The sequence below is a fragment of the Lepisma saccharinum genome, chromosome 6, assembly GCF_977018435.1.
Source record: "Lepisma saccharinum chromosome 6, izLepSacc3.1, whole genome shotgun sequence".
In the NCBI taxonomy this organism is placed as follows: Eukaryota; Metazoa; Arthropoda; class Insecta; order Zygentoma; family Lepismatidae; genus Lepisma; species Lepisma saccharinum.
The window spans coordinates 7,726,099-7,750,045 of record NC_139234.1 but is presented as its reverse complement, the minus strand read 5'-3'; the positions used below and the strand labels follow the sequence as shown (position 1 = coordinate 7,750,045).

Below are 23,947 nucleotides of genomic sequence, written 5' to 3'. Positions count from 1 at the left end.
GACCAAATGTCCGTAAAAACCTGCGTGCCTGCTTTCGTAACGGAGGTGCCCACTTTGAGCAAGACGTGCAATGTTCTTCAATTGTATTGTTCATTGATTCCATTCACATGAAGATGAATGAAATATTATTTCTTGTACACAAATGTGAATGTTAGCAACATTTGTAACTTGTTGGATAGCTGATGACTCAAGGAAGAAATTTAAGTAATTTGTACGCTTCGTGTCATACCATTTTTGTTGTTAATATGTTGCCAAGTAAACTAAGAGTGCATTTTTTTATCATCACTTGTAAGTTTAGACCCACCCGTTACTTACATGTGATTGTTATTTGGGAAAAACTTTTTTTTTCAACGAACCACTTATTTGTTAGCTATCAGAAAACGCTGAAATAAGTTCAATGCAATGAGCAGTTTTTTTTCAATTCATATTTTTCTGTGGAAAATTGTCATTTTTTTAAAAAAAACAACAGATATTCGATTATCTCGAAAACTACTAATTTTTGGACGGGATATCATATGGTCAAATTTATTGAAAATTGTCTCTACTTTAACACCTTTCAGGGAATACATCTAATTACCATTCACCCTGTATATATATATATATATATTTGAGGACATGATTGTTGGTGGGGAAAGTACCCTCTCCCATCAGGATTTCGCACCCTGCCTTTCTACCTACTTGTTTTGTTCCTAAAATATTTATTTCGTCCCTCTCCTTACAGGAACCGAAGGAGGAAACCTGTGAAGGTGGCACCTCGGAGGATGATTTCCAGGGATTCCGGGAGAGGGACACGGAACTGGCCGTGGAGAACCAGCGGGTGGTAGACAGCGTTCTGCATGTTCAGGAAGCTATGGCCGACGAGAAGGTAGGTGACGAGGGCGAAAGGGATTGTGGGTATTCCTTGTAACTCACATGTTTCTTTCTTGCAGCTTGATAAGACTTAAATGATAAAACAGCTAAATTACAGAGCGAAATTGTAAATGCAGATATCCCGATTTGGTTTTAAACGAATAAGCAAATTATATTGTTTTATTGTTTTATTATTGGCGGAGCACAGGGACGTCGTTAGGGGGGGGGCACTGGCCCCGGCAAACGTCCACGTGGCCCCGGGAAACTGTCCTGTATTTGCTGGAAATTTTACTTTGATGACAAATATTGCAAAATTATTCTTCAGTAAATTTTGCTTGCAGTTTGGAACACTTCTTCAATTTTCAGTAGCACGAACTCAAGCAAGGCATTTCTTTATTTCCCTGTTTCTTGCTTGTTGAACACAAACAGATGTATTAGCAGATAGCAGAGGATGCAGTTAATGGCTTTGTGGTTCGCCCCGGTCAGGGAAGTCTGACACCTATTGAAAATGCACTTTTCCTCCCTGCTGCACACCAGATCCAGGTTCCCTCCACAACCCGCACTTTGTCTTCATCTGGCTCTGCACTGGCACCATGGGTGCCGAAAGGACTACACAAACAGGAAGATTTAGCTGCGGGTGGCTAGAACGTTCTGGGTTTTTTTATTTTATGGTTCAGAAAAGATATCCCCATGCGTTTCAAATTCCAAGAACAGAATTCTATTGCTTGTCACTTTTTCGGCGCGGGAATGATTGACAGCGGTTCTTCTCACATGCACTCAACACTCTACTTTCTGAAAATTCGGAGAATCGTGGAAGCAGTCGGTTCATCTGTTGATTTGGTTGACAATTTATGTCTGTCAGTGGTCCGAGCGGTGGTTAACTTCTGTAAACGCGAGAAGATAGAATCACGAAGTGTTTGTGATCTCGTTTTCCTACATCGCGAGTGAAATGTCTATTGATAATCTGCCAGATTGTCTTCCTCTGGATACAATAGATCAGGATCGACTGATCGACCAAATTTCTAACATATTGACGTTCTAAAAAAAAATGAGACTACCACACAAGATCCTGGGTTCGACTCCCAGGGTGGTTGATCTCATGTATAATGAAGAATAAACCACTTTTCAATAATGGAAGAAAACTAGGTATGTAGCAATTTATTTTACAGCCGTCTGCATGCTCTATATTTATTATGTTCCAAAATTTCTGTATCTTCCTGACTTTCTGTAATTTTTCTTCATTTAGCCTCCACCTGCAAATGCAGAAGCTGTTGCTGCTTAGGTGGCAAGGTTGACTAGACATACAAATATAATTATCTCTAGTCATACAGCGAATAATAGTTATATAATATAAACATGAGTAATGGAGAAGCAAATAACTTATCAAGCATTTTCTGTTTCTATTTGTTGTGCAGTGGTTAACAAGGTGCATTACGATGCCAAGGGTCTTGGGTTCGAATCCCGGACTGGACGTGTGTGTTCTTTATGATGGTCCTCTCATCAATTTCACATCAGTCATTTTCATCTTCATCTTCACGATTAGCCAAAAAGTGTCAGAAATGCGATGTAAAATAAACCAAATCAATCATTTATATATTTCTATATTACGCCGCTTTTCTACCTCTTGGGTTGAATGCGACGATGAGGATGAATGATAAGCCGAAGGAATGGCGATGGGACAGACATGATACAACCATATCTGTCCAAAGTCCGAACCTTGGACTTCTGGTTTCGTAGCGTGTTATACTTAGTGGAATTCTTAGGAAGAAAAACTGTAAAAGTAAGGTGAAAAAAATCCATGTTTCGTTCTTCTAAAACCTTCCAATTATCGAGTTCGTGTTTTAAGTCCATTGTATGCATAGTAAGGCTAATCGGGGATCCGAACCACTATGTGCCTCCACCGGGTATCAAACCCGGGACTCCTTGATTACAAGGCGGCGACGCTACCACTGCGTCATCGAGTAGGCCCAGAAAAACTTACAATTAGTCAGTAAAATTAATATTGAGAGACAAGGTCTGCGAAGGGTTCTTTCATTCGGTTGCGCGTGGTCATCGCATCGAGTCCCAATTGTTTCGAGAGCAGAATTTGCTTCCATATCGCTTTCAAGTACTTTGCAAATTGTCCTCACGATGTTGGAACAGCACAGAAATTTTGGAACTAATACAAGCAGGCACATACCCAGGGAAGGGGCTCGGGGGCTGCAGTCCTTTCCCGAAATCCTACAAATATCTGATTTTAATAATGTGTAGTAGTAATTAATTTACTTCATTAACAGGATTAAACATCTTGTATATGGTAAGTTGCAATATATCAAGAAATTGATCTTCAGCGCATTTACTCTTCCCCCCAACCTTTTCGTCTTTAGATGGCGGCTGCCGATAAGGGATAAGCCCCTTCCGAAATCAAATTCTGGTTACCGGCCTGACCACCAGGGATCGAACCTTGAACCTTTCGATTGACTGATTAATTGAACTGGTGTTTTAAGTCCACTTTCTGCACAGTAAGGCTAATCGGGAAGGGACCTACAGTTTAAAGTGAGATCCGAGCCTCTGTGTCTCCGTCGGGAATCGAACCCGGGACCTTTTGTTGAACCTGCCGAACCAAAATACGAGAGTGTAATTATTTGAGCGTGTGAGAACTTTGTTTTATCCAGTGCCAGTTTTCCACACACAAATAAGATTCATTTTAAGAAATTAGACGTCTGCATAAAATTTCTTATCGTCATCATTTCCCAAGTGAACAATCAGATGCCATAGAAGACTCGGGCCCGCCCTTGAACTAAGAGAAACAATTGTCCGGATGCAATTCATATATAAAAGTCATTGTTGTCCGCATTCCCTAATGTCGGAAGAAAGGGATACAGTCCGGTTTCCATATTTACGGAGTACAGGTATAAAACAGATGTTCGGATCTACGTGGCATAGTGGTAAGCGCAGCGCGAAACGACGCCAGGAGTTCCGAGTTAGAATCCCAGTACAGCCATGGATGTTTGTCTTCCTCTGTCCTGAATGCTGAATGAATAAGAGAAATGAGATTAATTGATTGATATGAGTTTGATGTTTGAGAAAGGTTGCCGCGTAGGGGTCTTCCAAAAAAAGAAAAAAATGCGCTACAACGCCAGGGGTCTCGGGTTCGAATTCCGGCCTGGGCATGGGTGTACTTTGTGTGTCCCTTCATCAATTTCACCATTCACTCATCCTCATCTTCGCGGTTAGCCAAAAAGTGGCAAAAAATGCGAAGTAAAATAACCCATATCAATCAATTTTTCAATGCATATGCAGATTTTAATGCTGTCCGGATTCCCTATTGACGTAGCGTAGGGATATAAGATTTCAGTTCACATGCAGACACCAGTCGTCCGGTTTTCCCATTAACACAGCAAGGGATAACACAGCGACCGAGTATGAATTTTCAGTCCACTTGCAAGATTGTCCTGTTTCCGTATTGCGAGAACCATATACACCAGCTGTCCGTGTATGGATTATGCTTATGGAAATTTCTATTGTCGTCTGCTCCCTACTGACGGAGTACACAACTGTCCGAATACGTATTTTCCGTTCATGTAAAATTAGATTCTTGTCCGGGTTTTTGTTCATAGAGTAAAAGGATAGGAAAGAGCCTATTCAGGGTTTCCAGTTCACATGTTAAGCACATTGTTCTTCAGATCCTGTATTGTCGGAATAAAACAGGTGTCCGAATACGGACTTTAAATTATCCAAATTCTTTTGTTGTCCAGATTCCTTATTGACGGAATAATCCGTATATGGATTTTCAGTCAATTTGTAAATTGTTTTCATGATTGAATACTGACGTAGTAAAGAAATAAATGAACTGTCCAGATCTGGATTTTCCTTCTGTTTGCAAATTCCATTATTGTCCGGATTCCCCATTGATTGGGTTCCAAAACGGGGGGGGGGGGGGGGGCAAGTAGCCAAAACTTGTTACAACCTGTCCCGGTTCCCGCGCCAGCTGATCGCTGGCTTTTCTCCGTGCTGGGGAAAGTCAAAGCCAGGCAGCCAATTAAAATACGCAACATGGCAACAGCGTCTACGTAAGCGCTTCTCTGCTGGCTTCCATTCGCTCCTCGCTGCCCAGCAGACGATTTTTTTCCTAATTTCTCATTGGCACCAAAACTGTCGAGCGATCCCTAGCGCGGGAAACGGGACAGGTTCTAACAAACGTGGTATAGGGGGGCAAAGACAGTATATTTCCCTTCGTAGATAAGATTTAGCATAGTGCGGGGGCATAAGTGGCGGAAACTGGGGGGGGGGGTGGGCAACTGCCCCCCTCGCCTTCCCCCTTATCGCCGCCACTGAGCGGAGGAATAAAGCAGCTGTCCTAATATGAATATTCAGTTCACATATAAGATTCGAGTGTTGTCCGGGATTCCTATTGACAGAGTAAAGGGCATTTAACATCTGCCCGAATGTGGGTTTTGAGTGAATTAGTAAATTGCATTGTTGTCCATATTTTGTACAATGTAAGTGAAGGGAAAAACAGCTCTTCCTGTATGTTTTTTCAGTACATGTACACAGTGGCGCAACCACAGAGGTATACACAGTATACTGTGTCGGAAATGAGTTCTGGGGGGGGGGGGCAAGGGGTCAAACATTGACTGCCAAGTGTACCTGAAGGGGACAATTACCGCAAGTTCAAATTTTATGCAAATAAAAATAATTTTCGTAAAATGTTCTTGCTCGTTTCGCTCGCAATACCTGCTTTTTTTAGTCTTATGACGCTGAGGATCGTAGCTAGGTGACGGCGGGAGACGGCCCTGGGTGCGACCCAAATTACAGAAAGTTGTCAAATTGATTGATTGATTGATTTGTGTGTTTTTAAAGTCTACTTTATGCACAGTAAGGCTAATTGAGGCTGGGCCTATAATTTAAAGTGGGATCCGAATCACCATGTGCCTCCACCGGGTATCGAACCCAGAACCCCTTGATCAGAAGGCGACGATGTTACCACTACACCATCGGGGAGGCACAAAAGTTGATATAATGCCATGGCGTTCCATGAAATTATTTGCGCCCTATTCAATTAATATTGATTTCAGCCTGCAATAAAATTGTATCCAAAAAATGTATTGCTTGCTTCGCTCGCAATTTATGTTATGTTTGATCACTGTAATGTATTGTAAATCACCAGACAGAGAAATAAGACTTGTCTTCATTGATTTTCTTTTAAGTACATGAACAATTGTTTTGCGGAAAGGGAGCGTGCACATTTGTAGACAATTTATGTAATTATTGCTGTTGGTTTATTGTGAATTGGTTGTGTAATATATTTAAATAATATATGCTGTATATACTATTTATTAAAGAAATTTTGAATACGTACACAATTTAGTGTTCACGTCACTCCACGTTGCATATATGTGAAACATACATCGTGCATGAAAGTTATATTAATGTAGGAAAGAATTATACTTGGAATGCATTTATGAAGCATTTTCTGTCTTTAAAAAATAGTTTATGTGGTTGTTTTCCGTTATTAATGTGAAATTGAACGTGTTAAAAAATAATTCAAATCGTTTGTTCGAACACAAATGCTTTAGCACAAACTTCTACCCCTTTTTTGTGTAATGTATGAGGATAATAACGTCTTTGATAGTACCACTACTAATAGTAATAAAATGTTGGTCCTGGGTTCGAATCCCGGTTTAGGCATGGATGTTTGTGAGTATCCATTCATCATTTCCATCATGCCATGGCCATCACTCAACCCCATCTTCGCAAATTAGCCAAAAATGGCACAAGAAGCGAAGTAAAATAAAGCAAATTCAATTCAATTCAATTTTCCTTTATTAAAGGGCGAGGTTCAGCCTGTGGCTGTTTTACCACCTAACCCCGATGGATACATATACATACTAAATACATTCTACCTACTAAATGTTTGTACAATAACAAACAAAGAAGAAAGAGAGAAACATAAAGAAGACACAAAAAGAATAACAATAATAATAATGTTATAATAACATTATTATTTTTAGCATTATTCTTATTCACATTTTTATTAAAATTATTATTATTATTATTATTATTATTATTATTATTATTATTATTGGTACGTTTATCCTGGTACTTGCCCCCCCAGACATAAATTCGTGGTTGCGCCTCTGCATGTACCTATTGTTGTCTGCGTCCCCTACTGACGAAGTAAGGGAATTAAACAACTGTCCGATCACGAATTTCCCGTCCAGGCGCAAAATTCTGTCGTCCGGATTCTCTCTTTGCGGAGTATAGGGTTATAAAAAGCAGCCCGCATATAGATTTCCAGTCTATTTGCTAAGTCCATTTTTGTCCAGTTTGCCTGTTGTCTTAATAAAGAAACAAAGCGGTTGTCTAAATATGGATTTTCAGTATGTACAAATTCTATTGATGTCCAAGTTCTTTATTGACGGAACATAGCAATAGAACAACTGTCCGCATCTGGATCTTGAATTCATATGCTATAAAGATTATTGTTCACATTTCCTATTCATTGAATAAATTGATAAAACGGTTGTCTGTAAATGTATTTTCAGCCATTTTGTAAATTGCGTTGAATTCTGGAATCCATATTGACGAAGTAAAAAGGTATGAAACAGATGTCAGGTAATTCAATTCGCATACAATAGGTGTCCGGACATGTTACTTGTAACCCATTTGCAATTACCAAATTGTCCGTATTGCCTAGACAGATGAATGATATAAAACAACTGTCCGGTTATAGATTTCCAGTCCATGAAAATTGCAATGCTGTCCGGTTTACCTAATCCGAAAATAAAGTGATTGAAACAGCTGTCCGGATATGGATCTGCAGTCCACATGGAAAAACTCATTGTTGCCTCTTTCCCTGTTGAAGGAGTAAAAGCATAAATCAACTGTCCGGATTTGGATTTTCAATTTACATGAAATGTCCATAGTTGTTCAGATTCTCAATAGTCGGAATAAGACAATAAAATGGCTGGCCGTATACGTATGTATTTTCAGTTTATATGTCCGGATTCCTTATTGATGTATTAATAGAACAAACGACTGTCCGAATATTTACTTTTACTGAATAATTATGCTAATTGGATTGTTGTCCGGATTCCGAATTACCGTAATATGGGCATAAGGAAGCCGTCCGGATATGGATTTCAGTCAATTTGTAAATTGTATCGTTGCCCGATTCCCTATTAGCAGAGAAAAGGAAGAAAACATCTTTCCGAACACGGAATTTCTACATGGAAATTCTATTGTTGTCCACGTTCGCTATTGGAGCACATGGAAAAAAACTGTCCCTATGGGATTTTGCACATATAAAGATCAATGTTGTTCGCATCCCCTGTTGAAAGATTACAGGAATAAAACAGCTGTCCGGATATAGATTAGCACCCCAAACAGTGGTGGCGATTAGGAGGGGCAAGGGGGGGCAGTAGCACCCCTACTTTTTGCCACTTTTGCCCCCGCACTATGCTGAACATTATGTACCAAGGGAAAGTAAACTGTCCTTGCCCCTCTAGTTTTGGCAGTTTGCCCCCTCAGTTTTGGAGGCCAATCGCCGCCACTGAGCCCATACAATAATTGCATCATTATCCAACTCCCTATTGATAGAGTAGAGAAATAAAACAGCTGTCCGAATATGGATTCTTAGTCTGTGCAAATTCTATTGTTGTCCGGGGCTCTCCCTGTTTCTACCCAACATTCCGTCCCCCTTTCCTCTCTTTCTCCCTCTCCCCCCTCTCTTCTTCTCTTTCTCCGAGGGGGACCTTCCAAATGGGGGCTAACTCACTCTCTTTCTCTCTTGCACACACCCGCCGGCCCCCTTGCCGGACCTGTTAGCACATCGCTCTACGACGCTAGGGATCCCGGATTCGAATCCCGGACTGGGCGTGGATATTTGTGAGTGTCAAATTAGCCAAAAGTGGCACAAAAAGCGAAGTAAAATAAACTAAATCAATTAATCTTGCACACAGAGAGAGAGAGACACAGAGAGAGAGGGGGGAGAAAGATGTAGACACTTCTTGATATTACAACACCATTAATGCGGAGAAAATGTTGACCCGGTGTTCAATTCATTTCATTTTCTGTGAGGGCAGTGTCCGCTTTTCAGATTCTGAATTTTTTAGTGTCATGATGTGATTTGGCTTCATAAATTAAAAAAAATATATATTATTTGAGAGAGATAAAACTTGTTTGGGTGACTTAAAGCATTAGCATAAGCTGCAGGTCTAGTGCCGTTTAACCTTTGTACACAAAGTACATTTACACTTGCACCATAAGTTTTTTCATACATATACACATACTTCCATTCGTGTCCAGATAAGCAAAAAGCTGGTTGTAAACAGCTACTTTGTTCTAACTTGTCTTTTGTTGTCATGCCGTTTCATGTTAATTTCACAGAAACGATTACATGTTCTAGAAAACGTCGCAGTAGGAGATACTTATCAAACTGGTTTTCCGGTGCGTCAGTGTCGAGTGGGGGCCAAACGAGTTTTCCCCTTCCACTTCTTCCTCCGCGGCAAGTTGCCAGCATTTTATTATCTCTCCCATATATCACAGCTATCCGTTGGCCCTTATCCGTAAAGCATGAACCATGCCCTCCCTGTTCCCAGATGGCATTTCCTGTGAGACCTCTTTTAGGCTCTCCCAAGGCTTTCAACATTCTGGCGCCAAGGCGGGGCAGAGCGCAGGCACGCAGAACTTTCTCTTCCCTGATTGGTCGAGCACGAGGTGGCGTGATGCATAATCAGCTTCCCCCTTCCCGCTCTGACCCGTCTCGGCATGATAATGATTGTTTACAGCAGCTGCTTGCGCAATGGGAGAGGAAGCCGAACCTTTATAAAGGCGAGTTCGGTCGACATCTAAGTCAGATGTACAACAGGAGAAACAGAGTACGTATCTCTTCTGCAAGAACTAGTAGATCCGTACGGAAATAAATCAAGGAACCAAGCGGTCTACCCAACCTGATATTGAACCATATATACGAGGTGTGATCGACAACATTTGCACAGAACAGATGGATCCTGTGTTGTTTAACACCCGTTTTAGGTGCTACTAGTCAGTACTCGATATCATAGCTACAGTGCCAGATAGCTTAACACTTAAGTATGTATATATTAACTGTGTAATAAGTTTCCGCGTGTAAAGAAGTAGTGCAATTTGTGACTTGTGTATATATAGAAGTCGCGTGCTCGTGTCGTGTATTTCAAGAGATGTAGCTGTGGCTGTTAAAAGGTAAGGGCCTGTTTTATTTCCCAGTAAAGCTTACTTTTTCACGAGTGACAGTGCAAAGATTTCGTATTGAGGTCAAATTGCGAAGAAAAAAAGACCCTCACTTGTTATGTGAAGTGCTATAAAGTGACTGCCAGTGTAGTGCATGGTTAAAAAGCATGGCGGGCCTTATCGATGTGTCTGTGCAATCTAATAGGTTTCTCTTGTTTTGTTCTTCATTTTTAATTGTGCGTTGTGCGATACTACTTCCAATAACTTTTTAAGTCGTGTAGCATTAGAATTTTGTTAAACGCATGTTCAGTGACTAGGAACTTGAGGACAAAGCTTTAATTTTGCATTTACGATTTTCAGTAGTTAACCCGTAAGTAGTATGAAGTGGCATGTTTTAGGCCAAGTATCTTGTCGAATAGTTTCAACGTTTTTCCGTATACGAAGAGTGTTTCATACGTTTATTGTGCTATAAGCGGACACTCGAACAAAACTAATGTCTTTAGAGTATGGTAGTGATAATTAATAATTCCGGTTTCATTTACGATTAAGCATAGTTCTTTTTGTTAATTTATCTTCCATCATCTATCGACAATTTAATCATTCGGTAAACTTTCCGTATCCGGAAAACTAATTTCATAAAATTTACAGGAGAAATTACTTACCGAATGCAGTTTCTTTAGATTTATGGATGTTCGGGGAAGTGTTTTCTCGCATCGTTCATTGAATTTTGCCGATAAATCATGGTATTTTTCGATATAAATGTGCTGTTGCATCATTTCCTTAAGCCGGATGTTGCGTGTGTGTGATGACGTAATCCCGGTTAGTGTTTCCAAACTTGTTTTTGTAACTGAAGAAGGTACGTTTCCGCAAATGGTTTGTGGGGCTCTGTGTCATTGGTTTGTGGGGCTCTGTGTCATTGGTTTGTGGGGCTCTGTGTCATTGGTTTGTGGGGCTCTGTGTCATTGGTTTGTGGGGCTCTGTGTCAATGGTTTGTGGGGTTATGTGTCAATGGTTTGTGGGGTTGTGTGTCAATGGTTTGTGGGGCTATGTGTCAATGGTTTGTGGGGCTATGTGTCAGAGGTTTGTGGGGCTATGCGAGAATTGTGTGGGGCTACGCATTTTTTTCTAATCCATTTTTTTACTATTCTACTAACGTAAACGTGACCCAACCTAACCTAGCCTTACCGGAAATGGTTCGTGGGGCTATGTGTCAATGGTTTGTGGAGCTACGTAGGGATTTTTTGGTGTAGTGGGGTGGGAACACTGCATGCGGACTACGGTAGTGAAACTGACCGCCATTTATCGTGTTACCGAAGGGAAAAAGAAAATATCAAAACTTACATCGTACGTCGGAAATATACATTGTTTCCGTGAAAAAAGCGAAATGCCACCTTCAGCAATGTTTCTCAATACAGAATACGTAAGTAGGATTATGGAAAGTTACGCAAATAGCGAGTTTCAGGCGTTTTCCGGATACTAAAAGTTTACAAACAATTCTCATATTTTGATACCTTTCAACCCACTCGAAAACCCAGTGCACATGTACTTGAACAACTAGACAACAAGTTCAAAGTTGATTTGTTGTGAAGATAACGATATCGTTCGAGCTTCGACTCCTTTTAAGTGCATTATTACACAATAATTTATTAATAAATTCGTGACTAGTATAAATGTGATCTCTCTTACAAACATCGGTTCTCTGGCACTGTAGATATCTATGTGTTACGTCTAACTAACTGTGAATGGAACTTACTTTGCTTTTTGCCTGAGGAGTCCCTAAAAGATGAGAGCTCCACACCTCAACAGTTTTAAACATCTCTTCAAATAATAAATGAATAAAAGAAAAATGATAAATATGCGAAATAAAAATTGTTCCTTATAATTTTTTCTTCCACAAACCTCGCGCCACCACTGTTGACAGTGTCGCCATCTATGCGGGCAGACGATTACGTGTCAATACTATGGGGATCCAAGGTCCTAGATTAAAGTCCAGGCATTGGATTTCCGTGTTTGCTCAACAGCTTCATGTGATCACTTTGAATTAACATCATTGTTGTAATGCAATTCGAGTAAAATTTGAGAAACTCCCAAAGAAAGAAACGGTGTTGCTGTTTTTCTTTTATACAAGGCTAGTAATTTTCTATCATTTTAGCGTTAAAATTCTGAATACGATGTCTGCCCAAAAAGAAACCGAAGTCAATTGACATTCTCTTTATTAACATCTCATTCAATTTAATCAGATATATCCCCTTGAAAGTAGTCCTCCTTCACTGTAAATACACTATTCTATGAAAAAGGGCTTCTTTGGAAACAATAAATTAGCATGTCCCAAATTAGGCAAAAGGGGGTGGTGGGGTACGGCACTTGTATTATACCTCACCAAACTCGAATAAGGAGCGCCGAATGCGCTGGACGATTGTCGTGATGTAGCATTGTTTTTCTTTTTGCTCATATTTCTGGCCTTCAAACGTCGTATCACTGTCAACAGTTGTTTGATCACGTGAGACGTAATGAACAACACCATTCCATTCGAAAAATACGACAAACATCGTATTAACTTGCGAGTGACTCCACACGCTTAACTCTACCATCAGCTATTAAAACTTCTTCAATAAGCTGTCGTCATTTGCCCGGTTCAAAAGTTCTTCACTTATTTCAACATTATTTTCCTTTTTGATCTGTCAGCAACCATGAACGACATTTTCCGGCGACACAAAGCATGTTGAATTTTCTCCTTAAAGTCGTATGGCACGAACCTTGACTTCTGGTATTTCACGGACCGTCAAATCGACCTATTTTTGAGCACGAAAACGCACGCAAGCTTGTCGTCACATGGTGTTGACTCCGACCATTTTGCATCAGCTGCAATGGGAATTTTGCCTGATTACCGTTCATGACACTGCATCCGACTCGTACATCTTATTGCAACAATAGCGTCTTTAGCCTTACTGTGCATAAAGTGGACTTAAAACACTAAATTAATCCATCTATAGCGTCTTTCTCAATTTGAAAAAAAAAATCACATTAGCACGTTGTTCTTCAACCTGAAAAATCGAGGCATGGACGAAACTCATACTCTAACCTCTTGCAGATTGAAAACAAATCAACGTAGTGACTCGGGAAACGGCACGCCATTATATAACTTCCCACGACGTGGCGCCACTAACCGGAGTAGCGAGTATGGATACATTGGTGGCCTATTTCAAAGGTTCCTTTTTTTTTTAATTATTTTACAAATGTACAATTTCTTTCCCGTATACGTCGTGTTCTCTTGAAACAATTATAGGAACAGTTAGGACACGATAACATTTGCTATGGCACTCAATCCTAAATTTTGACAACACTACTTTTCCATGGCCGTACCCATGATTTTTTTAAAGGGCTCGGTCGTAACCGAAAATCTGGACCAGAAAGATGATCCCACATGCTGTTACAGTATTAGGTGAGACGGTATTGCTTGTTGTTTACAACAAATTCTCAGAAGTGGTCGAATAATAGAGTATTCCGCTAATTAACAATGTTTTCATTTCAAATATTATGGTAGCACGATTGAACAGCCATGATAATTATATTTATAAAATAATATTTATGCAAATTAAATACATTAGCAACGATGTTTGTTATGAATAACATATCTAAATGTGGGTAAAAAAAAAAACATTTTTCTCATCATCAGTAAAGTTCCAAAAATTTTCGGGAGGGATTAAAGAGAATCGACTATCCTAAATCTGCCAGCTTTACATCAATACCAAATATTGTAGACTCCTGACTTATGGAGCCTGTCTCTCCACAAACAACCCATTAATTTAAGCAAGGATACTATCGAAATTCTTGCAAAATTTGAAAAATTGTCCAACTTATTTTCGTAGGCTTTTATTGGCTCACATTAAAATATTGAGCTCGAGGAGGGACATGCCTCTCTCTGGGTACGGGCTACAGTTGCAGGGTCAGCCAAGTATCGAACTGAAACTCTTTTGCAGTTGGGAGTTCTGGTTCAGGTCGAACTGAAATCAAGTATCCCATATCAGTTCAAGGTGGAGTGACTAGCACCTTAGCAAGTGTTAAGAGTTGCGAGAAACTGTTTATGTACGTCCGTGACATGTCCTGAATATATATTTTTTACGCATTCGAAATCGCTAAATAATGCGAATTGTGCCCTTTTTAGCAACTTGGAACCTTTTCTGTGCTTTAAAAAAATCCGCAAAAATTGAACACTCCTTATTTAAGCTAAACAAATAATACTCCACGATGACTCGTGTATAACGCGCACGGTTTCTAAAATTTTATCCCACAAATATCTGTGGTACATGTTAAATATGGAATAATTCCGATAGCTACATGAAACCGTGTGCAAGTGGATGTTATACTCCTCGTCCTGATTCCAACCTCAATTTACATCAAAGAAAGTTCCGAAAGATCAGTTTTCCCCCCTAACAACCACATGTCAGGTCCACATGGAGTCCAATAAATCGTCCCCTGAAACCTTTCCCACCAATGGCGTTCATCCAAGAAATGACAGCACTCCACCTGGACTAAATGAGATGTTGCTAATTCAGTTTCTTTAGAGATTTCTAAACGCGAAGTTGCGGTTCTCTATATTTGCTAGGTTGTGTTATTGTGTTTTGCTATTTTTTTATACAATATAAAGACATTGGGAGTAAAACGTCACAGTGAATGAATGGATGTCTAAACACTGCAGGTAAAAGTGACAACAGCACTTCGCCGAAAAACAGGTGGTGGCTTCAAACCAGATACGGGTCCGGTCAGCTTCCTCTGGGGTTCTGTCCAAGATGCGAACTGGTGATACGTTCAAGACCAGCACTATACCCACCATTTTGCACCTTCTATCGGAACGTTTTTCAACACTGAGCAAAGTGGTGGAGTTCTGTTGAGGGACCAATTGCGCACAGGAGCCACATCATTTGTATTTTGCGCACCAGAAACTTTTTGCATTAATGAGCACATTGATGCGGTTTTTTTGGCGAATATCGAGTGCGCACTAGAAAAATTAATACATATATCCTGCACGTTTCTATTATCAGCGCAAAACTTAATGTTTTCTTTTAATTGCCCTTCGTTTAGTCTTGAGCTGCTTTAGGGCCGGTTTTTCAATGTACAGTTAGCTCGTAACTGGAACTCTGGTGGGGATTATCTTTACCGCTATTCCTTCTTTCAGTTACCAGCCTAACTGCATGTGGAACAAAATGTGCAGACGGTACTGACCATGGCTTACGTTTTCGGTGACGACTTTATCGTTCTTAAGGTTCAGCTTGGGTAGTGACCTAGAGTGCGACGTCGAGCCATATCTTAATGCATACGCTAACGTTATCTTGTTGTTCTAATTGCAAGGGTTGGATCCTCTAATTTGTTCTCACGTGACGTCATTAAAGTGTGCCACAGTTTCAACTATGTGTTGATGGGAAATTGTTTGCTGGATCTATTTTTGGTGGCAAAATATCCAACATCTTTTCTTCCAGCAATTACGCTGGTGTTTGGTAGAGTACCATGTTCCCAATTTCTGAATACTCTATTATAGTTGTCCTAAATGATAATTGATGTGTGGTTTTGGGTGAATTTTAACATTTTTTCCAATTATGGTAGCAGAGCAAATGCTGGTGTTCTATTTCATTCTTATGGTAAGACTGTGTTAATTATAATCTACTTCTTACAATCTCTTTAATAAAACACTTAAATTGAAATCAATAAAATCTTCTTCCCAAACTATTCTAATGTAGCACTACCTTGATACTACCTTGACGTAAATTTATTACACTAAACAATATTATTTCTGCACTTCGTTAGAGTAAAGCTTTTTTTTTAAAAAAAAATCTACTTGTGTGTTTAAGTATTAATATAATTCTCAAAACTGTTGTTTGACCAATCTTGGACGTTGTTTCTTTGACAATTCAATTAGCAGACAACTACTTGTCCATCCTGTAGCATTGCGCATGTATTTTCCTTGTCTCACTGTGAGTGATACTTCAAGGTGATCTTTCTCTCTTCAGTTATAACTGAACTTGGAACTCGAAGGTCTCAGGCCGTCGCTATTGTATTATCGCAGGAGAAAACCGTAACTGACTGGTTGCAAATGAAAGCCCAGTCTGAGCTCACTCCCCTTCAAACATTTTTTTTGTCCCTGGGGCATGAAAATTGCGAAGCACGACTGGACTTCGAAAGATTGAAGACGCGGATATTCTCCAGCGTACTTTTCCATTCCCCATGTCCCAATTTCTGTTGCCTTCGTGCTGTACCAACTGTTTGCCTTCTTATAAGGGGAGTGGAGAAACTATAGGACCATTGTGCAGAGTTAGACACACCATTTTAACATTAACATTGATATTGGTTTGCAGCGCTGCCGTCTCGATGTAATATATTAAACTGGAATGGTATCACGTGATGTATGGAATAATTAGAATTGCACAAGGAATGCAATGGTGTGCTTGTTTCGACCTGAATTGTAACCTGGCAGAGGTTATGAACTGACGAAAATAGTGTTACATCTGTAGATCGTAGAAATCACATTCAGAGTAATCCATATACTGAAAAAATGAAGATTATCTAAGTGTTCTGTTAATGTGCTGGTGCCCCATTCCACTGAAGAAAATGGATATAACATTAGAATGACAAAGGTCGTTCATGTAACATTCATAACTTCTGATCACCAAAGATTCGAAGGAGCGATCGATACCAACACTTGGTAAATTAAACCAACTGTACTGCCACTGCTTTCTCATCAGAACAATTTGTCGGGTGTTTGAGTTGGGTTAAAAACAAAAATACTTTTGTATTACATGTGGAATTCTAACGGAAGTTTATGTATCGCATGATCCCATTTCCATTTTTTTTTAATGGAATTGAATTCAAGTTTGCGGTTTTCGAATTGACGAAGAGAGTTGCTTCGACTTCTATAGGAAAGTTTCATACGTAGTGTTGCATTGCCATTATATTGAACCTGCTTCGTTTATAAGTATCAGCGAATACACTTGCAGTTACTAGCCGTTAGCAAATTGATATGTACGAGTACGCGAGTAATGGTCGGTCTGAACACACTCTCAGAGTTGTACCTTACATAGTCCTTTGGGAGGCTTTATAGTTTTTCGGGAGATATTCCCAAAAGAAATGAAACCCACAAAGTTCAGGGTAATGTTTACTGGTACACATCGAACTCTTACATGATGAAAATATACTTTCATGTTGATGGTGCATGGTGCCTCCTGCTGCTTCCATGCTAACTCACGCTAACACAGCTACGGATCCACAATAATTGTCAACTGTACTCGCCTATCTACGTCTCACCTTTTCATTCACTGTTACTCATGGAAGTAGGGGACCATGCACCGTCGGATCTGCTCGTAACATGAGGCAGGAAGGGATCTAGGGCAGCATCCTGGCAAATCATGACGCACACTACTTCAAAAATTGTGGATTTAATATTTGTTGTTTTGTAACTTTTGTTTTTGCTAATTTTTATTGGTGGTTATAATGCCATCTTACTGTTAAAGTAGTATTGTAGTACTTCAACTAACACAACATTTATCATGCACTGGTATTTTGTAGAGCTGTATTTTTAATTTTGTATTATTTGATTTTATTGCATGTTATACTGTATTTGTTACTAAAATTTTATGTTAACCATGTAGAATGAATAAAAGCATGATTTGATTGCTAATTATGCAGTTTTTATTCTGAAATACGGGTTAATAAAAATCTCACATTCATGAGGTATCCAGCAGCTTTACTCATTCATTTAACAAATTAAAAAGCATGTACTCGAATCGAATTAAAATAGTTTTTTTTATTTGTATGAGATCGAAAATTTGTAGTGTTCTTTGTGAACTGATATGCATTCTTCTTTTCATTTTTTGTAATTATATACCTACACTTTTATACATATCAAAATGGATATTTTTCTGTCCACCTTTGTATATCTGAAGAAATGTGTTTGATTTTTCGTCTTAACGCATTTCATGTTTGAATAATAAATATCTTTAGTCGGACGTCCTTTCTGTGAGCCTAAACCTCACTCTGTAGGAAATAAAGAAACTATTCTATCTATGTCATGTATTCTTTATTCTTCCTCAGTGTTGCTACTAACTTAGAAAAGTTGACAAACTGTTTGAAAGACAAGTATATAATGCACTACTTTGTGTACTTTGCAATACTTCAATATGAAATCTGTGTACTATACTCGTGTATATTTTGTTGGTTATATGTTCAGTGATCAGAAGATTGGAGATAAACTACCTCTTACTAAGACTCCTCAAGGTAAGCAAGTATGAGATGGTGCTATATTGTGTGTTATGTATTCAGGGTGGATGAAAATATCTTGATTCACATTACTTAAAATTATAGAGTAACGAATGTTTACCCCATCGCAGTTCAGCACTCGAAGAACCCTCGGATTCCCTTCTGTGGCAAACCTCCTGTTTCTATCATTTCATTCCGCTCCTGCTTTCTTCAGTCATCCATCTCTTTGAGACCTCTTTGAGCCGTGTTAATGTTCGTGTTGGGCCTTTCGCTTACACCAGCATAGCAGTTTTAGAAAAATTGCTCTCCTTTTGAAAAACCGCTACGATTTTCCAAATTCTAGAAAGGTAGGGTAAACCGACATAATATCGGATACTTTTTGAAATCACCATAATTAACCCAGCATAATTTTTGGTAATATGAACTATTGGTACCTTACCTTTTGCCTTGTGATGTGTTTATCTCCCTTATTGTTAAATTATTTGTTGTACAGTACAAAATAAAAAAATGCAAATTTGGGGAATCGGAAAAAAAGCCGTCCGAATATCGGATAGTGGGTATGCCTAATATCGAATAGGAATTTAACATTATATAATATATATATTAACATTGTATTTGAACTAAAATTACATCTTATGATAGAAGCAACCTATTATTTATTTTCAAAGTAGTGTCAGATTCTTCCGAGTCAGATTGCTCTGACATATTTTGTGCCGCAATTTGGTCTAGGGGAATGTCAATTTCACCAATTTGATATCCGATATTTGCAGGCCTCCCTATCCGATATTAGGCCGAACACCTCGTGGGAAATATAACCTTAATCTCAAACAAGACATTTACCCGAATAGGACTAGTATATCAACATACTCTAATATTCCATCTTTCTATGAAATATAAGTAAGCTATAGTTTCTCCTTACCTTCAATGTGAAAACCTTTGATGATGAAATGCTTCCAAAAACTCAGAAACTGAAAATTTCTGTTTTCGTCGATCGTGCACGCACAGTGTGCTCAACAGTGATCCCACTCACGAAGTATTGGCAGCAATCGACGAACGTAGTTCAGTGGATTGTGGCAGATGGCAGCACCCACGAGCCGAGAAATGATGATATCCGATATTGGGTGGGTATCCGATTTATGGCAGTTTACCTTACATCATCTACAATTCCTTCTAGAATATTTAGGTGAATCTTTGTTGGTACGCTATTTTGTAAAAATCTTGAATAGCTTCGTGGCACCTACTATTTTACAGATATCTAGTCAGCAGGGAAAGGAGACCACAAGTAGATTATATTGAACGCTCTGGAAGGAATTCTAAACAAGTGAGAAATCTTGAAGATTTTTCGAGGGAAGAAATTTGGAAAACTGCTCTGTTGCCATGGGTCCATCATGGCGTTAAAATGGTGTATTCCAACATGAATGTGTTAAGATAGTGAAAGTAGAAGTTAAATCTTCGGAATTAGTGGAACGTATGCATTCCAGAATGTTATTTTACTGTTAACACATAATGTTATGTCATTCTTGTAAGAGGTTTGGTATTCTAAATGTATGTTTATAATTGCTCTCGTTATACCCATGTTCAATAGCTATTTGATTTAACGGGAATGAGTCAAGTACAGGAAGAATTCACATAGTACTGGCTAAAGGGCTCATATACCACAAAAGATCGTTTTATTTATTCGTTATTTCTCTAATGTTCAAGGAACCCTAAAGAAACTAATATTCCTATTGAGCAATTACAATGTTCGTTACATATCTGTAGCCCTGACCTTGACGAAAGAAACAGAAAATCCTGTCTCGCTCAGGAAAAGGGTCATGGTATTTCTGTTTCCAGATGTCGCAGAGGATGTAGTATCATACACCATATTGCACTCTTAACTGTTTCAAGCCAGAAAAGCTTCCTCGCGGACTGCTCGTAAGTTCCGTGGCAAACAGCAGAGCACGTTTTTTAACTTGTGCGAATGGGCCGTCTACACGGAAGAATTACAGACGCTGGTAAAGCAAAGCAAGTGGCAGTTGATGCGTCGTCGGAAGATTTGATCTTTGAAAGAGAGAATAAAAGAGAATTGCATTACTGATTTATTTTGGGTGTGAACGTGCGAATAGGCAAAAGCCGCTACTGCCGATGGCGTATTCTTGAAAACTTGTACAAAAATATGGGCGGTAGTGTTACTACACTATGCACATGTCATAAGCATAACTGAATCGCTTGCAGAAGTGCTCATTTCTCGACGTCATTTACATTTTTCGTCATCCTACTATGTACAAAAAGTATTTATTTGTGAATAAAACCCAAAATACGTTGTTAATCATCAACATTTATTTTGTCTCCTTCAAAATAGGCCCCATCAGATGCAACACACATATGCCAACGCTTTACCCAGTCTTCAAGTTTAAACGCAGAAGACTGTTTCGCCCTGAGTTTTTTCTGCGAATTTCCTTTAATGGATTCAATTGATTCTAAACGCCTTCCCCAAAGTGGTAGCTTGAGTCGCGGAAAGAGAAAAAATCACACAGCCATATCTGGAGAATATGGTGCTCGGGCGAGGACATGTGTTGAGTTTTTGGCCAAAAACTAGCGAACAATAGTCGACGTGTGCGACGACACATTATCGTGGTGCAAAATCCAAGAATTGTTTTTCCATAATTCTGGTCTTTTCCGGCGAACATCTCACGCAGACGCCTCATAACATTCACATAAAACTCTTTATTCACAGTTTGTTCCGCTGGAAGGATTTCTGAGTGCACAACACCACGATAATCCAAGTGCAATAAATTTGAACTTTGTGTCTTGCCGCAAGATGAAAGAAGGTGTTCTTTACTAAATCAAATACGCTGATTACGAAAATGAAATCATAAATGTTCCATGACGTACCAATTTTTCTGGAAAATATATGCCACATGTACCACATGTAGGCTATATTTCATGTAGTTAGCAATATATTGTAATTCATGAAAAACAAAGTAGCAACTTTCCAAACACTTGGAAACTACTCCATTACAGTACAGGAGGATCCTGTAGCTAGAATAAATACAGATCATGGAACATAATTGTTTGTATTACAAAACTTTAAAAAAGGTACGAGAAAGCTGCAAGAAGCTTGAAATGTACCTACAAGTTAGAAACGTGTCCTGGAAACTTTCCGTTTGTGGGTGGATGGTGAAACTTCTTGTAGGTGTCCAGCAGTAATCTGCCAAAATGTTTGGTGACCATCTACCCATATATCGTCTTTCCATGTCAGCGATATCTTGGTGAAATCGCTCACCATGTTGGTCACTCGCATCTCCGAGATTAGGCGGGAAAAAATCCAAATGAGAATGCAGGAAATGTACGTATTTTCAAAGACATGTTGCACCCCATAGCCTTGTACAGTCCAGCATGTGTTCCGTGCGTTCCCTGTAATTGTCAGACCTGACGTTACCCAGGAAATTGTGCATACATCTTTGAAGACAAGACAAGCTGCCTTCTCAGTATCTGTCAGCAACTCTTCAAAGGTTACGTCTTTCATCAAGTCAGGAATCTGAGGCCCAACGTAAATACCTTCTTTAATTTTTGCAGTACTAATCGCAGGAAATTTGGACATTATAAACATTGAAAACCCCTGCCATGTTTGTCCATTGCTTTCACAAAATTCTTCATGAAGCCCAATTTCAGATGGAGCGGTGGTATCAGCACACTGTCTTTGTCAACAAGGGGTTCATGCGACACATTGATTGATTTTCACCCTGATTGAAGCTTTCTCTCAATGGCCACTGTTTCACTTCATAATGGTCTTTCCTTGCCCTACTGTCCCAATGGCACAAGAAACAGCAATATTTTGTGTAACCAGTCTGCATCCCCAGCACAAGCCCCAGAACTTTGAGATCACCACAGATTTTCCATTTGTGGTTCGAATAGCCAATATACTTCAGAAGTAGTGACATGTTCTCGTAGGTTTCTTTTAACTGAACGGAATGGGCAGGTTTATCGTTTCCGTTATGCAAGAGAACAGATTTGAGACTAGTTTTTGAGGAATCTATGAATAGGCGCCATTTTTCCGGATTGTGAATCATTACAAATTCTGTAAACAGCCCATTTATGTCATTACAATATACTAGACACTATGCCATTGATAAAAAAGTGGATAGACCAAGCTGTCGTGTACGGAATGATATACTAGTGTTTGGTTGTAGCAGATTTTTTCTTGAAGACGAGACCCAAGTAAGTCTGCTTGCCTTTCTGAAATATTCCAATCTCTTACAAGATCGTTCAATTCTGCCTGTGACAATGGCTGTGGTGTAGATGGCGTGTAGTCAAGATCTTCGTGATCACTACCATCGTCTGTTTCATCTTCCAGTGTCCATTCCACTGGTGGTTTTGGAACTGGGAGAGAATCAGAATGCAGAACTGTGCACATTGCAGATTCCAAATTTGGATATGAAACTGTGTGTTTTGATTTACTTGAGATTTCTGTTACTTTCGTTAAACAATCTGTTATGTGGTCTCTAGGTTTCTTCCACAACTGTGGTACGGCAAATGGCATAGATGGGTGGGTTCCATGCAACCAGCCTCTTAAATAGCGGGAGCAACAGTTCTGTCGTGCCCAACACTTACCCTCATCTACCTTTGATTCAAAATACAACTCGTATGCCTTTTCGACGAGCAGAGAAATGGGATGGATGTCTTTGCGAGTCGCAAATTGCGACTTCGTCGTATAGTCACCACAGACATAACAGAAATGGTTTGGTGAATTAACACATATCCTAGACATCGCTGAACACAAGAAACACGTATAAACAGTGTTCTTCACGTTAGGGGATTTGCACGACACACACTGCAGGAACAGACGCTGCTTTATCCCACTAGCAACTGACTGATGCAAATAACTGCAACTCCACTATACCACAACCAAGTGGCTATCTATCCCTTCCCTCTCCAACCCATCTTCTATGCAATGTCGAGCCCTAGTAACAGGCTGGGTTGATAAGCGCCGCGACAACAAAAACATGCAGTCGTGCGCTGATAAATTTGTGTTTCCAGAGAAAAGTTTAGGTGATAGTGAAAAACAGTTTTCACTATCGTCATCAGGGCACTAAACTCCATAGGAATCACATGCTTTTGTTCTGCGGCAATTTTCATTGTCGCACAGATAATCAAAGAAAACAATGAGCACGACCCTAATTTTTGAGCGACTTTGGCGTGGTTTTTTGGTTTTTATTCATTTTCGAAGCGCCATTCCGAAGATTGTTGACCTGTTTGTATGTCATACTAATACACCCATGTCTCATCACCAGTTATGATGCTTTTCATGAAGGTTGAGTGACTAGAGGCTCGCGAAATCATGTCTTCAGCAACATCCCTGCGATGTGCTTTTTGCAGGAAATTAAGCTCCTTCGGAACAAGTCGTGCCGCGACGCGTTTTATGCCTAACACATCAGTCAAAATGTTACGAACGGACATGTCTTATATGCCAAGCTCACGAGCCACCTCTCTCACAATCACACGCCAGTTTTCATGCACCATTGTCCTGATTTTTCCGACGTGGAAGTTCGACCAGAACAGGGCAAATCAGCAACAACTTCTCTGCCTTCTTTGAAGCCTCGTACCACGCATACGCTTGTGTTTTCGACACACACGAATCACCAAAGGCCTTTTGTAGCATTTTCAACGATTCAGCACA

General features: G+C 39.6%; 1 protein-coding gene across 3 annotated transcripts in view; it reads left to right on the top strand.

Moving 5' to 3' along the window:
* The window catches only part of LOC145988536 (uncharacterized), a 232,395-nt gene that overhangs the window by 79,073 nt on the left and 129,375 nt on the right, over positions 1-23,947 (top strand). For 2 of the 3 annotated variants that reach the window (XM_083123440.1, XM_083123439.1), the window contains exon 3: positions 722-865. In XM_083123440.1, coding sequence (XP_082979566.1) covers positions 722-865 — 144 coding nt within the window. Of the gene's footprint in view, positions 1-721; positions 866-9,704; positions 10,054-23,947 lie in introns of those variants that run through there. The other variant, XM_083123444.1, reaches the window with a different exon arrangement.